This window comes from Python bivittatus, unplaced genomic scaffold, assembly GCF_059951505.1.
Source record: "Python bivittatus isolate LINGU-HERP-01145 unplaced genomic scaffold, Pbiv_v1 ctg000020_np1212, whole genome shotgun sequence".
Taxonomy (NCBI): domain Eukaryota; kingdom Metazoa; phylum Chordata; class Lepidosauria; order Squamata; family Pythonidae; genus Python; species Python bivittatus.
This window is the reverse complement of record NW_028277030.1, coordinates 76,682,949-76,699,761: the sequence shown is the minus strand read 5'-3', so window position 1 is coordinate 76,699,761 and position 16,813 is coordinate 76,682,949. Positions and strand designations below refer to the sequence as shown.

Here is a 16,813-nt window from a genome sequence, read left to right as displayed (position 1 = left end):
CTGACTTCACATTTTGATCTTTGTAGGTACAGATACATCAGGGCATCTGAATATCTTTTCCATAGCCTTCATGGCTATTCTATCAAGGTCTGCTCTCTCAAGTATTTCTTGACTGCTGGTTCTTTTACAGTTGATAGTTGATCCTAAAAGACAGATGCTATCTACTATTTCAATATCTTCATTGTCAATTCTAAGCCTGCTTGTTGTATCTGTTACATTAGTTTGGTCTTTTTTATATTTAATCTTAGTCCCATTTTTCATTCCACTCCTTGACTTTCATTACTGGAGCTTGAAGATCTTTTGCATTTCCAGCTATCAGAGTAGTGTCATCAGCATAGCACAGGCCACTGCTGTTTCTTCCTCCCATGCTGATGAACTTCCAATCCAGCCTCCCTCAACATATGTTCAGCATATAGATTGAATAACTAAGGGGAGAGCATGCAGCCAGGTGTCACTCCTTTGCCAATCTGTTTTGCCCTGTTCTGTCCGGACTGTGGCTTCCTGATCAATGTATAGGTTTTGCATGAGAACAGTAAGTTGTTCTAGGATTTCTTAGAATTTTCTAAGAACATTTCAGAGCTTGACATGACTCCCACAATCAAAGCCCTTAATTATATAATCAGTTAAGCATATACTGACTTACTGACTTTGACTTTCTCAATTATCCAGCATCCAGCTATAATTCTGTTGATGTTCCATACATTTCTTCTTCTTTCAACTTTGTTTTCATTCATTCATTCATTCATTCATTCATTCATTCATTCATTCATTCATTCATTCATTGTATATGGTAATGACTGATCTAACTTCATCTTTTAATAGTAGAGGTTCTTATAAGTAAAGAATATCTTCTAAGGTATCTTGGATGTTGATAAATCCACTAGAGAGTATTTCAGTATACTCCTTCCATTTTTGAACTTCTCTGAATCAGTTATTCTCTGTCCAATAGTTTCCTTTAGGACACAAATTCAAGACTGGAACTTCCTTCTGAATTCAGAGATCTTCTGGAAGACTTTCCTTATTTTTCCATGTCTGTTTCCATCTTCAATGTCTTTACAGATGTTATAATACAGCTTCTTGTCTCTTCTAACAGCTCTCTGAAATTCTTTGTTAAGTTCCTTCCTGAGATCTTTCTCTTTCTTGGCTTTGTCTTCTCTTCTCCTGGCAATCTCCACTATTTGTTCTAACATCCACCCTATTTTCTTCTGGTTTTTTACTCTTTGGAGGTCTCTTTTCACATTCATCTTTAACAACTTCTTTAAGATCATTCCAGTGTACCTCTGGTTCCTTATCAATGAGGTTAAGGACTTCAAAGTGACTCCTGATGTTCTCCTTGAAAATGGTGGGTATTTGCTCAAAGTCATTGTGGAAACTGGCTGCCTTACTTCTTCCTCTTTAGCTTAACTTGGAACCTGCATATGAGCAGTTCATGATCTGTTCCATAGTCAGCCCCTGGCCACGTCTTTGCTCTTATAACCTGTTCATATATACAAGTAGTCCTTGTTTAGCAACTGCCTCAGATAGCGGCTGTCCACAATGATAATAAACGGTAATAAACAGTAGTAAAAAAATCATTTTCTGACCAATGCGTGCACTTATGCCCAAATTTCTGCAGCTGATAACAATGTATGCCAGAGTGAGAGTAATACTGGCATATCTGCATAAGAGAATGTTATCTAAATGAGATGGCAGCAACCAGTAAACTTCACAGCATCTGTCTCTCTCTCCATCAGTCAGATGGTTTGCTTAGCAACCATGTCACTTAGTGACCATTTTGCTGGAACCAATTTCAGTTGCTAAACGAGGACTACCTGTATAGGCATTTTGGGGGGGTATTTGAAGAGTGTGTTAGCAAGGAAGAAATAACTGGATTGGCAGAAATTAGTAAGTCTTCTCTACTTCATTTCAGTTTCCTAGACCATACAGTCCACTTACATGTTCCTCCTTAATATTTCCAACTTCGACATGCAAGTCTCCAATCATAACTAGCACATCTTGCTTGCATGTTCTGACAACTTCAAATTGAACTTGATCATAAAACTTTATCAATGTCCTCTTTCTGCATTAGTGGCTGGAACATAAACGTTGGTAATCGTCATATTAAAGGGTTGTCTACAAAGTCTAATTGATTATTATTCAGTCATTGATTGCATTGTAGCCAGGTACTATTCTTGCTATGTCCTTCCTAACTGTGGAAGCAATACCATTCCTTGTTGTTGTTGTTGTTTTTTGGTGTCCTGAGTAGTAAATAGTATGATCTTCTGACTGAATGTGTCCAATTCCAGTCCATCTCAATTTGCTGATGCCTAAAATGTAAATGTGCACTGAATTCATTTAATCTTTCACTGTGTTGAGCTTTCCCATGTTCAGGCTTCTCTTGTTCCATGTTGCCATGGTAATTCTGTCTTTGTAGCTTCAGATTTTATTTTCCCGCATAGTCAATTAGCAACTAGACGTCCTGAAGGGTTTAATCTAACCATGTCATACACACCATTAATGCTCTGAAAAATCCTCAGCTATTATTCAGTAGCATGTTGTGTGCCATCTGACCTAAGGGGCACATCACCTTTTATATTTCCTACCCACATGGTTTTCTTGGTAAAATACAAGAATAGTTTACCAGTGCTTGCTCCCATGCAGTATGAAATTATGCCTTTGCCCTTGTCACTAAGGTGATCATCTGTCTCCAGCATCTATCTATATCACTGCTGCCCAATGTAGCAGCCTGCTTGCTTTAGCTGGGCAGCTGGGATGACCTTCATATTCTTGGTGTTCTTCACTTATCCCTCATAGGAACACTCTCCATGATGAAGCAGCACATGATAAAGCAGGACTTGGTGGCAGCTGCTATGAGAATAGGCTATTTGTGTTCCAAATCACAATTCAATTTAGAAATGAAGGTACACATTCCACATAATTCTATTTCAAGTATTTCCTCCTAATTCCACTCCAAGTCCCTATTACACATGTTTCCTAGATATACTATGGTGTCTATGGCACTAGTATACCTGGAAAAAGAACAGTGAAAATCAGAAAACTGAATAGTCCACTAAATCACGGGTTATCTCCTAAGAGTATAGCATAGTTTAAGAAAGTGGACAGATTATCCCATCTCTGTTCCTTCAAATTTTACAAATATCCAAGTCTTACGATAAGGAACATGGCTAGACTCTGAGTTTTCCTCCCCAATGTACTAAAATTACAATAGATGTTCTACAACTTGGAATATAAACAGCTTTATTTATCCCTTTTGACCTTCCAAAAGTCCCTCAAGGCCTGGTTATGTCACCAGGCCCGGGGCTCCCAAGGAACCAGACACACGCTTAGATGGCTCCATTGCTGAGTTAACTATCCTTATTCTCTCTTGCCTAGGGTTTGTATATTTGTTTTTTTTATCATATTTAACTTTTAATATTGATTTTTACAGTATATCTTTATATTGATTAAGTAAGTGTTGTTTTTGTTGGATTGTTGTAAGCCCAGAGTCACTTTTCTGTGAGATGGGCAGCTATACAAATTTGATAGATTAATTAAATAAATAAAAGGTCTGTGTCCATGTGTACTTGTGTGTGTGTGTGTGTGTGTTAATTTTCCTCATGAAAACACAGGGATAAAAGTTTCCTTGGCTTTCATCTACAACAATGTAGTGTTCAGCTTCATTGTGGCTACTATCTTGTGTTTGTTAATTCACAAGAAAAATGCTTATAGTATTCCTGTTATGAAAGCTGCTTTGGAAATATATAAATAAAATGGCATATAAATGAACTGAACACAGTATTTCCAGTTCAATGTTGCCTCCATCTTTATCCCCTGTTGGTGCTGATTTTTAATATTTACAATGCAGATTCCTTGAGATAATCACTTGAGATTTTTCTGAAACTCCATAATATACTATAAACACTGATAAGGAAATATAAATAAAATTCCATTTTAAAAAAGCAACCAAACCATGCCGATTAAACTGCTTCGGCACTTTAAAGTAGGTTTTCTATGAGCTGGATCACTATCCTACCTTATCATACATGACAAATGCATATCCAGTACACAGCCATTTACTTTCAGAATAATTAAAGTTTTTGGCTAACAATGGAAAGGAATTAGCTACTTCTACAAAGGGCTCTCCTTTTTTTCAGTTGCACTGACAAGATTAATAAGGAATTAAATTCTTGATTTGGCATTTGCAGCCACTGGAAATAAAAAACCCAGCATATTGAAAGAAAACTGTTGGAAAAAACTTGAAGCATTTTTTAAAAAACTGGCCACTGGACATTGCTTGAAAAATGCTGTTTATATTCTTAATGTCCTAAGTACTGTCTAGAGCATGTATACAGTACTGTGTGGTTTTAAGAAAGAACGTGCATATATGGAATGAAACTTATTTGTAAAATCATAGGAACTTAAGCTATGCATAAAACAAGCCATCTGCTATATTATCACTAGTGTACAGTAGCAAGGAAAGAAAAACCATTTACCACGTTATCAAGTGTGACTGATGTTTTAAAAGCATATTTAAATATTCTAAAATAGCCAAAAGGCTGCTCAGCTACCAGAGCAAAAAAAAGTTGATGATGCACTGAAGCAATAAAAATTGTTTAGAACTTGAATTATTTTCCCTTCTTCTTCTTCTTCTTTTTGCTCTCACTGTAGAATACAAGGCAAAAAGTACCCTTTTTTAACTGCAGCTTTTAAGACGTGAACCTGAAAAATGGAGGCAAATAACAATGGCAAGAAATGAAACTATAGATAAGATCAGACCTCTATTTTACAAAGTACAGTACCTCACAACAGTCTGATAGCAAACTAGTCAAGTATGGATTAGATAGCATGACAATTACATGTATATGCAGCTGCCTTGAAAATATATTCAAAGATTGCTCATCAGTGGGTCCTCATCAAATGGAGAGAGATATTAAGTGAGGTGCCACAAGATTCATCATTCTTCAACATTTTTATGTTACTGTATTTGATAAAGAGGCAGAGAGCATGCTCAATTAGATGACACAAATTTGAGTGAGAATGCAAATGTACTAGAAGACAGAAATTCAAGACAGACTTGTTAGATTAGAAAAACTGAAAACAAATACATTTAATTGTGCCAAAAGCAAAATTCTCTTCGGAAACAGAAACCAAATGCACCAACATAAGATGCAGGATACCTGGCTACTTCTCACCTTTTGGCTAAGATCATGTATGTATGCATGTGTGCCTGGCAACAGTACTTATGAAAAAGATTCTGGAATAACAGTTGACTACAAACCAAGTCAGCAGTATGATGTAGCTGCCAAAAAAAAAAAAAAAAAAGGCAATTTTAGGCTGCATCAGCAGAATTTTAATTTTCAAATTACGAGGTAGCAGTTCCACTTCATCCTGCATTGGTCAGATCCCACTGAGTACTGTGCCCTGTTCAATGCACAGCATTTAACAAAAGATTTATAAAAGCTGAAAGAGGTTCAGAGAAGGGCAACAAGTATCATTGGAGGCCATAAACAAGTCCTGTGAAAAAGACACTGAGTATGTCGAACCTTGAGAAGAGAAGGCTTGTTCTCTGTCTTTCCATAATACAGATGCAAATTAATGGATTTCAGTGACAGGTTCGCTGAATGTTAGGAAAACATTTCTAAAGTAAGAGCAGTTCAACAATAGAATAAATTACCCACAGAAGCATTGCATTCCCTTTGCTTAATGTGTTCAAACAGCTATCAATCAAAAATGCTTTAACCTGGATGCTCTGCTCTAAATCACTGTTTTTCAAACTTGGTAACATTAAGATGTGTGGCCTTCAACTCCCAGAATTCCCAGCCACCGCTTCCATGACCCCTCCCAACTCTATGATTTTGAAACTAACCTCTCCCCTGACACTGGAGAATTCCTAATTATGTCCAAAAGATCAGGAATATCCACTCTGAGAAGGACAGTACTACTTGGGCATCCATAAGCCAATTAACCGACTTGCCATTTCCCACTAGTGAATGGCTTTAAGGGTTGAATTGAACCCCATCACCTATATGATCCAAGCCTCACCTCAGCTTTAGACCTACTTAGCTATGGAAAGCACAGATCTTTGTTCCAGGTTTTAGCATCTGTAGCTGGAGAAGAGAGAAAGAGAAAGAGGGGGAACACACGCAAGACTACAGTTTAACTTTTCCCCAAACTAATTAATATAGAAGGGTTTTGTGAACATAATGAAGCAGCAGCAGCAGTTTAGGTCGCATCTAGCTTTGGAAAAAGGATTTGATGGCTTTAAAATAAGTCCTGATAAACACATTTACCAAAACACTTAAAACAAGTTTATCCGATGTTTTGTACAAATTGCTGTTATTTCTGGAGATGATTCAAAGCCAGAAACTATTTACTCTAAGATTCCAAATGGTCAGTAGAATTTTCCACAAGCGTTTCTGAGATTTCAGAAGCCAAAACCTCTGTCTATACAGGCACCATTGTATCACATTCAGTAATACAGTCATGAATGAAATGTTTATCGTTGGTTTCTTATAGAGTAAACAGATGGTAAAAAACGTAAAATGTAGCTCTGAGCTTTAATTTGCTATGTTGTAAATTGAGCATGAAGAAACAGCCACTAAGGATTTTAATCTCACTTACTAAATTTAAATAATTTAAACTTAAGCCCTCTCTGAAAGACCCCTTTAAAAAGTATCTGTTTGTAGCATTTTAAAGTATTTTGGGAATTCTTCTGATACTATCTTTGTGGGAGTTCCCCAAAATGTAATACTGCCACCAGTAAAAAACAGAAATCCCAGTTATCATCTTTTCATTTCCAAAGCATCAGGTGTCTGAACAAAGGCCTCCCTTGATCATCTTAAAAACAGAAGTTATACATAAAAAGGAGGGTGCAGTGAACAGCTATTTTTCATACAGTTAAAACAGATAAAACATTTACTGAACCATGGAAAGGAAATTTTCTCAAAGATACATAGTCGCAATTTCCTGTGGAGATATAGGTAGTCCTTGCTTAATGACCATTCAGTCGGTAATTGAAGTTACAGAGGTGCTGAACGAATGGTAGTTACACCTGGTCCCCCAAGTTACGGCCACTGCAGTGCCCCCACAAATACATGATCAAAAGTTGGGTGCTTGGCAGTGTCTGCACTTAATACCACAGGGGCACTTCAACTCCCCCACCTGCCTATGTCCCCCCACTTCTCTGCCCTTTTGGCCACCCTGGGCTCTGCTGGCCCTGCCGCCCCCAGCTGACCTTCGCTGTCTTCTTCCTCCTGCTGCTGACAAGACATGCTTTGGACAAGGCGCAATCCTGTGCAGCCTTCTCACGAGGCTTTAAGCCTTCCAAAGCCTTGTGAGAAAGCCACATGTGATTTGGACAAGGCCACGCATGGCCTTGGGAAGAAGGCCTGGCATGGCCAGCTGACTTGTGAAGGGCCAGGCAGGCTCTTCCTCCTGCCCATCAGCAGGGCTGGCAGGGCAAGCAGAGCACAAGGCAGCAGGGCCAGCGGAGCGTAGGGCGGCAGGGCTAGCGGAGCCCAGGGCCAGCAGAGGTGGTGGAATGCAGGGCAGCCAAAAGGGCAAAGATGGGGGGAGATTGGCAGGTGGGGGGAGGTGAAGAGGAGGCAGTCCCTTAACTTACCGAGGCTCAGGGCTGGGAGGGACGAAGTCAAGAATGGCTTGGATCAGGATGGGTCCTCGCCTAATGACCGGTAGGATTCTGTTAACGATGGCAACCGGGGCTGCCAAGATTGCTGTCACTAAGCGATGCAGTTACATGATGCCACACTTTACGACCGCATTACTTAACAATGGAAAGTCTGGTCCCAATTACCGTCCTAACTCAAGGATTTACTGTACTCAAACTGCTTAACTATTGAACAAGTTTCTGCAAAGAGAAATGGGCCGGCCTACCTACCAACATCTGAAATCAACTGTAATGCTATATAAGATAATCATTATTTGGACAACGTTTGACAAAACTAGGGGTTGGTGATACAAGCTAATTTGAACAGCTCTTTTAAAATATATATACAGTAGTCCCATAACTGACTGGCAGTTTTCTATTTTACTCAGCGTCCTTCTTTATTTCTTCTTCTGGGGAAGGACCAGAAGCTAGTACATTTTGGAGCACTTAGGCAGGGAACAGAGCTTCCTTGAGTACTGTTCCTAAGCTGGCTTCTCATTTAAAATAAAGCAACAGGTAAGCAGGCAAACAGATGGAAAACGTTCACATATATATAGACACATAGAGATAAACCACATTTACACACCATTCAAAAGAGACAATAAAAAAGGTAAGAAGAAAACAAAAAGACCAGAACACATCCTCTCCAGCAGCCAACAGCCAGATAAACAGGGATTAACACCAGACAAACAATCAAGCAGAAAACAATACCCCAATCAAGGAACTACCAAAGAGAAAAATCACACCCCAACCAACACTGGCAGGGCAAGCAACTGTAATATAAACAGGGAGCAAACCCCACACTCACTCACACTGATGTTACCTAGCTGGGTAATGAAACAACTGCAAGCAAACAACCAGGCTCAGAGAGCACCAAGGACTTCACATATGTTTTTCCAGGGCAGTTGATCTCTCCTATACTTACATCAGTTTGTAACTATAAAACAGCTGGTACTGTGCCTTAAGAACTTAAAGAAATAGAATAACAAAACCAAGTGTCACTTCCACACTTAATCTGCATTGAATTATTGATCGATAGTAAGTCTTACATCGAAGCAAAACCATGCAGCCTCAGAATGTTTTTTTTTCTTTTGTTTTATTAAATAAATAAAAGCAAAGAGATAAACAAATAACCTCAGAATGTATAATACACAAAGCAGAAAGAGAGGGCAAAAACTGCTATGTAAGTAGCACGAAGGACCAGATCTCAGTAGCATCTCAGGTTAATATAATGCAGTATAAAATTCATTGAAACCATTTAAATGCCAACAATCAGTTGCATTTCATTCTAACAGCAGAATGATACCAGCATGAGGAAGGTAGAGTGATTATACCTCTATAATAATAAATGTAAAGGAGTTTACTTCTCAGTAAACTTTTTTGGCTTCTATTGCAAGTTATGGTATGTTGAAACTAATTTATTTTCAAAATTAAAAATGCATACAAACATTCAAAATTAATAAAGCTAGTTGAGAATGCACCACTTTATTGTATCCAATAAGTATAATTTTATTTAAAACATTTACTGCCTTTTCTAAGCTCAAAAAGCTTTTCATTAAAATAGAATACAGAGTAATAGGAAAACAAGTAAAACAAATTGCCATTAAATGTTAGAAGCCACCAAATAATACACAGTCCCTTGTAAAATTAATATTCTCAAGCTACATGAAAAAGACAACTAATAGCCTCTATGGAAAGATTTAAATAAGAATTAATTTTCTTCCCCATCAGGAACATATACCAAAGCTGATGCTACTGTAATAAGGATTCTAGAGGAAAAAAATCATGCTGGGGATTAAAATTACTCTCTTCACATTTCTTTGATGAATATGATGCCTTGCTCAAATTTGGAACAGCTCTACTAGACAATTTTGTTCAATGAAATCCTGGTGAAAAACTGTCTCTAACACACACATAAACACACACACACACACACAGATCAGATTAATTGTGGATTTCTTCTCCCTCGTGCTTCATTGCCCTGAGATTGCTAAAGAACTAGAAAGCTTGCCTAGTTCTCTGAAAACTTTGGAGGGGGGGGGGTAGGAAGGAAGGATGTTCAGGAGCAATTGTATCAAATATCTGGATTCTTCTATTTCAGAGACTAATCAAGCCCTTGAAGAATCACTAGTTATCACTGGAGGAAATTCTCATAAAGCCAAAATAAAACTGCTTGGATACTGCTTGTTCTGTATGCTGAACTTCCTAATAGGTTCCTTCCCACCACTGCAATGGATTTCTTTAAACCCTATCAGGTAGTAAGTTATCTATGACAAAAGGGCCAAATATTGCCCCATTGTACAGATCCAAAGCAAAAGTTAAGTTATGTCATCAGCCTGCTGGGACTGATGTGGTATGTTATAGACCACTATTGCCATGAAGTCATAAGCTGCTCTTGACAGGATATTTTTTGCACGTGCGTTTGAAATTATCTAGTACCTCACCACTGGCGGATTTCAGCATCACACTTGTCACCCCAAATAAGGCAGAGCAATACTAATTTTTTCTTAGTTCCTTTTTCAAGAACAGTCAAATGTGAAAGACTGCTGAACAAGTCATCTGGGCAGGAAAAAGACACTACACTAAGTCCAGCAACTCCAATTCCCTAAGTAGTCGTGACTGATGTCTCTGTTCAGAGAAATTTGGTGAGGAATTGGAACCACTTTATTCACTCCCCTCACCCAACCAGGTCCATGTAAAACATGCCAAATTAGTTGTCTCATCCAAGATCAAGTCATCAATGTTTATGCTGTTCTCATTTTCATCAGTTATCCGAAGACATCACCACAACTCTAAAACTTGTTAATAAAGTAATAAATTTGGGGCAGCAACATTTGGAATAACTTACTAAATATCTCTCCTCTTGCCTCATATTTGGAGTACGGATCATATGGTTCTGCTCCCCTCTCCAGTCTCCAAAACGGCGAAAAAAATAGTTAGATAAAAATCGATTGATAGGATCTCTAATAATATTGATGTATACTGGTTGGTCTCCTCCAAATCTGGTAAACAGAAATAAAGAAAAATAAGAAAACTGCAGACAGAACTATTTAAAAATTCAAAATAAGATGTCAGAAGAGGAAAAAGAAAATTAAAAAGAGAAGAAAATGAGAACTACAATAACCACTGCCAAGAGATAAAATGTTTTTAAATTTGAAGATTACTAAATCCAAGGTTTAATAATAGGTACATCAAAAAAGAACATAACTATTTCAATGTATTTTTACAGAACCTTTATGGAGAATAACTTATCTTACCACAGACAAGACAGTTTACTGTAAGATTAGATTTAATTTAGCATCTTTTCCTATCCTATTTTATAAACTGAATTGTGCCACTGTTGACAGCAGAACCAGATGCAAGACTGCAGACAAAAACAGAGCCCACTTAAAAAAATGAAGTAAATTTATCCTGCTTCTATATAGGGCTTCCTGTGCTTTTGATCTAGGTGAAATATTAACCAGACACTCATTTGCTTACTTCCAATAATGCTAATGCATTTGGCTTTCCTATACCATCCACAGAGACCATAAAAAGTATAGTTAAAGTAATAATGGGTTCTAAGCAGAAAATTTGTCCAAAAAGTGAATGCCTTGTTTCCCAGTAAATATTTTCTTATTCTTCCATGTCCTAGAGGAGTTAGTATATATTTTTCAGTTTAAGGATTAACTGAGAGAGGAGCAGTGAACTATTTCAGTGAAAACCTGAAAAGATCTTATTTTTCTGAATTAAAAAGGCCAACATATTTCAGGACAAATGCAAGAAATCTTAATGAAAGGTCAGGGCAAAATTGAAAATCCAGATGTGAGACTTCCTGCACTACATGGCAATAAATAATAAATTGATTTTCAAATTCAGTACAACATTCCAATTCTATGATCCTAAATACATTTATTTGTGAAGATGTTCTGTTGGACAATTGAATCATCACCATGGCTAGCTACGCTATTTCCATGTATAAAAGCTTACAAAAGGGTAGAAAGAATTCATGACAACTATGTAATACAAACCTTTTAAAAATGTTTGAGCATAAATCTATTATCTTAGATATTACCTATCTAAGGATAACTATGTTAGAGCTAAGATCTCCAACTCACCGGTGATTATAAATCCTTAAATGTACATAGATTATAAAACAGTTATGTACAAATTCTATCCTAAGATCATTTTAAGGCTTACTTTCAAAATACATACCGGCAAATTGGACTATTACTTTCAGATCCATATAAGAACAATATGTGAAATGAGAGATGAAAAACAGTGTCAATATACATAATATATTTGAAAGACAGTGTCAATAGGTACTAATAGGATTTAGATACTCTTAACAATTCAGATGCTAATATAATTCTATCTAGCCTTACTGCAGTATAAATCCTTTAAATTCAATAAACAGATATCTGATGTTAACTTTTCTATAAGTTTTTCATGAAACTAAGGCATTTTAGACATTCCTCAGATTATGTACCATGTCATCACTATAAATGCAATATTGGGAATAGTATTACTGGAATATAAAGTTGTTTTTAATATAAACCAAAATTTGTATTTAAGACTGACATTTCAGTTATTCCCTAGAGTGCTCTGTGCTTCTTCCAAACTTTAGCCCTCTGACACTTGTGCAGATCAGTCATTTTCCCAGTAGCAAAGCTTGAAATACTATAAAATGTATTTATATAATTATTTGTTTTAGAACAAGGACAAAATATTCCATGCAAAATAACAGCTGCCTGACAAAACGGATTGTAAGAATTCATTGCTCCCAAAATACTAATGCTAAGATTGTCCAAACAGAATTGTTAATTTTAAATCTCTGATGGGATTATGAACAAAATTTGTAAGCCAAATGCTTATTTTTCTTATTTATTTTTCATGATGTCATTCCAGTTTAGCTAGCAGATCAATTCTGTACAAAAGAACCATCAGAAAGACAATCAGTTAACACTTAATGAGAGGTTGAATACACTAACCCACAAGGTCAACACAAAGGGAACAAAGGCTTGTAATTAAAGCCATAAATTTATGTGTCGTCAACTCATGAAACTGTTCTAGGAAATATAGTAACTAATAACAAGAGTTGGAGAAAGAATGCTTAGTTTGGGAAAGCATACAATGTATTTTGAGAAATTTAAACAGAATAAATTGCTTCAAAGACATATTGGCAAGCTAATGTAGTCTGGGACCCAACTGAGTGAACTGCTGGCTTATTTCAGCACACAGTTTACCATTCTGAGAACAGAACAGTTAAAACATAAGTTTTATTATATTTATTATTATTTTAGAATACTGCATTACCCAAGCAAGAAATAAAATTATCAGACTGATATTAAAAAAATATAAGTTTAATGAAGTTTGCAGAATTGCAGCAATTCTCTTTGGAGGATTAAATCCATCCTATTTCTTGTTTCCATTATTAGATTGGTAAAATAATAATACTGGTAATATTAATGTTAGCTTGTCTTATAATGCAACTTTGACTAATTTATAACCTGATAATCTGACAAAGTGATAAGGTATATGAATGCAAGCTGGGGTGGTCTCACCAGCTTTAGGCTTTTGACTCCCATGCACTTGCTCAGAGCCTACTCAGTCTTTGGCAACTTTGTACTGGGTCTGTGTGAGAAATTCAAAATGGTAACTGTTAACATGGAATTAACTTGCCAATTGATTTAATATATCTGTTAAGAAGATCCTTTTTATTTCACCATGCAACTCATGAGAGGAGGAAAGATGCAATCCTGTCACCTGTTCACAAAGCAAAAAAAATAAAAAAATAAAAAAAAATCCAGAGGGCTAGGGATGAGTAAATTTCCAACCCAATGAAATCCCACATTATTGTAGGTATTCACTGTCTTATTTATTTGCATTTTTCTATTTGGGTGGCTTGTTGAAGATCATAGTTTCATCACCATAGCACATATGAACTCATACTTGATAAATGGCAATCAACACCTGTACTCCAGACTACTGTCAGTTTTCTGAATTTTAGTGCTCATGTTGCTATTTGTATTATCACTTGTATTTACCAATCAATCAGTTCTGTCAGTAAAAATCAACTCAATGAATATAAAAACACTCATGTAAACAGTAAAAATAGCAATTGGCCTATCACTTTGTAGAAAGTAGGCAGGTTAAGAGTAGAGAGATACTGCAACCTTGTACCCTTTCTGTTACCAACACTGTCTCAGAGCACCAGGCTGCAACAAGCAATCTAACCAAGAGAGACGTTTTCTTCATGAAAATAGTAATGTTGTGACATCACCCTGAAAGAGCTGAGACTGAGATGGCAAGCCAGTGAGCAAATTCCTGATCAGTTGACTGACAGTGACTGGGGGGGAAGCAGGGGCTGAGACAGTAAGGCGGCTCTGGCCAACTGAATGGTGATAAGCATGGAGAGACTGCATATCTGGTAGACCACAGTCCGAGCATCACTCCTTTACAAAGAAACAATGGATCATTAATATAGCCCATATGTGGCATATAGCCCAAGTCAGAACAGATATTGCAGAACCAGATGAATCAATAGCCTGACTATGCTATCTGCCAGCTTGCATACTGAGGTATTTTCCAGAAGTCTTCTATAGTCTCACCAACAAAAGTGAAAAGGGTGGCTACCAGATAGAAAGTCCACATGTAACTATGGAACGTTCTGTCAGAAAATTGATTCAAGTAGTATTGATGAATTAGATCTTGCTGCCATTTAATTTTCCAACAGTACCCAACTCAGCTTCATATTCAGAGAGAGGATATCAATTCAGTCCACTTGAATTTGGTGCCTGTTTTATATTCCTCTCACTTCCCTGGAACTATCTGTGGCCTATCTTCTTTGATAGTAGAAAAAGGCACTAAAAGAGTGCACCTGCTATTCTAGGCATATGCAGTTACCAATTATCACAAGGAGTCTGGGAGCACCTTTTCAGACTAACAAATATTATTAAAAAAGATAAAATTTTGTATGAACTACAGCCCACTTCATCCAATGCATGGAGTAGATAAAGTGATGTAGGATTTAAGTTGGGATGAGGTACTTTAAACGAAACTTGTAATGACTCTCACATATAACCTGCATTTGCCTAGCGACCCTGTCTTCCCCTACTTTCTCCAGTCCCCTAGCCTCATCCCAATTTAAGTCCTACATTAGATTAGCCATTCCATGCATCCAATGAAGTGAGCTGTAGCTCAGAAAAGCTTATCCCTTTGGATAAAATTTGTTAGTCTAAAAATGGGCCATCAGACTCCTCCTGATTTTTGGCTACCAAGGATTAACACAGCTCTCCGCCTACAAAGTCTACAGGTATCCATTAAACTATAAACATGTACTTAGTGACCTACTTGGCATTCAGAAAAGCTATCCATTTGAATTGGAAGACACAGATTTATGCACATATCTTAGTTTGGTAAATGCAAAATTTCAAGGACACGAGTAGCAGATGGTGAAGCAGACTAAAATATGAGGGAGTTCAGCATTATAATTTGTGGCATACCTCCCACTAGTCTCATAGAGAATAGAATTTCATCCACTTAGTAGTGAGCTCAAGAGTTCTCAATATCTGTCCAGAAGATACATCACTTCATCATGACACATATAGATTGTACTGTAGGCACTTCCACCCTTCTTTGATTTATGTTTGCATAACTAAGGCAATTGCTCCAGCTAAGAAGTATTTACTGTGTTCCTTCTTCCCTAGTACCAATCTTTCAATAAAAAAATAAGCAGCTGGAGGAAGTTAAGAATTATAACCCAGCACTGTGATATTTTTCAGAAGCTCAATCGACCATATGCCATACCCAATTAAACTCATCCTGATGTTTCATTTGACAGTTTACCTACGTGTAGCTCCAAATAAAGAAAAAATACAGAAAAGTCTGTGCGTGAGGTGTGGGTCAGGGAGGGTGTGCGGGGGTGCATGAGTGGCCAGCACACAGAGGGGCTGGGAGAGGGTGCGTGGATGGGGGAGACTTACCCCAGTGACTTGCAACCATCCCTGCTGGCTTCCCCACTGACTTTCTGGGGAATCCAGCAGGGAAGGTTGCAAACGGCAATCATGTGATCGTGGGGTGCTTGGCAACCAGTTGTAAGCGCACACAGGTTTCCAAGCACCCAGATCATGATCACGTGACCGCGGAGGTGCTTGGACAGCCAGAACTCTGAGGACCAGTCATAACCACCACTTGTTCAGTGCCATCGTAACTTGGAACAGTTGCTGACTGAATGGTTGTAGGTCAAGGACTACCTGTATAAACTTTCTTTTGTTTCTAGTATTGGTTTGCATAATTCTAGCACAGAGATGTGCAAAACATTTCATTTCTAACAGTTTCTCATGTGAAATTTTGGAAAAGGCACCATTTTGCAAATGAAACAGGACATTACACAGATTTTCATGTGCACTAAAACAGTCTGCACACCTCTTATTCTATGATTTCTCTCAACCAATATTTTGTAATTTAAATTATTCCTCAGCCTAATAGTGTTTTTCTAACTTACTTAATTCCTCTAAGTTCTGTGATATGTTAGATCATAAAGCATATGTGATTATAACTTGAAATATCCTATCCCAAGAGTTTTCAGATTACAAGAGTAAACTTTAACAGCTAATGTTCTTCAATAGCAAAGTATACGTGCAGTGGAACATTTTTAAAAATCAAATGGAATTTTGGCAGAAGATTCTTCTTTGCATAATATGATACTGTTTTCCAGTTTGAAAGTTTAGAAACTCAAGTGACCTCTGAAAGAAGCATATAGTGCATACAAACTAATAAAAATAAAGATGTACATTTTTTTCTGAATGCTTTGCTCAGTAATGTAAAGATGTAAAATCCTTCTTTCTTCCTTCCTGTCAAAAAATCCTCAATCTTGATAGCATGGGTAGCTCAGGAGAATTTCTGCATCACAGTTTTTCTGTTTTCTGGCAGAAAGGCAACTTTCTTATGGTAGAATCTTATGCTTTTATGGGGTGTGTGTCTGTACATATATATTCCCCAAATAAATCACAGGGTGATCAAAATAAACAAAGAAGCAGGCAGACTGGCATGGTAAACCAGTTATCCATTCCCCAAAAAATGTTTTTTATACACACATTGCTGTAGCCAAACTTTAAATAGAAACTAAAGAGATTCTATAAATCAATTGTCTGTTCATTATAGCATGCTGTTAAAATCAAATGAGGA

At 37.2% G+C, this 16,813-nt stretch overlaps 1 protein-coding gene across 2 annotated transcripts in view; it reads right to left on the bottom strand.

Moving 5' to 3' along the window:
- UST (uronyl 2-sulfotransferase) overlaps nt 1–16,813 on the bottom strand; it is a 123,290-nt gene that overhangs the window by 45,394 nt on the left and 61,083 nt on the right. For both annotated transcript variants that reach the window (XM_088141837.1, XM_088141843.1), the window contains one exon: nt 10,494–10,647. In XM_088141837.1, coding sequence (XP_087997963.1) covers nt 10,494–10,647 — 154 coding nt within the window. The remainder of the gene's footprint in view (nt 1–10,493; nt 10,648–16,813) is intronic.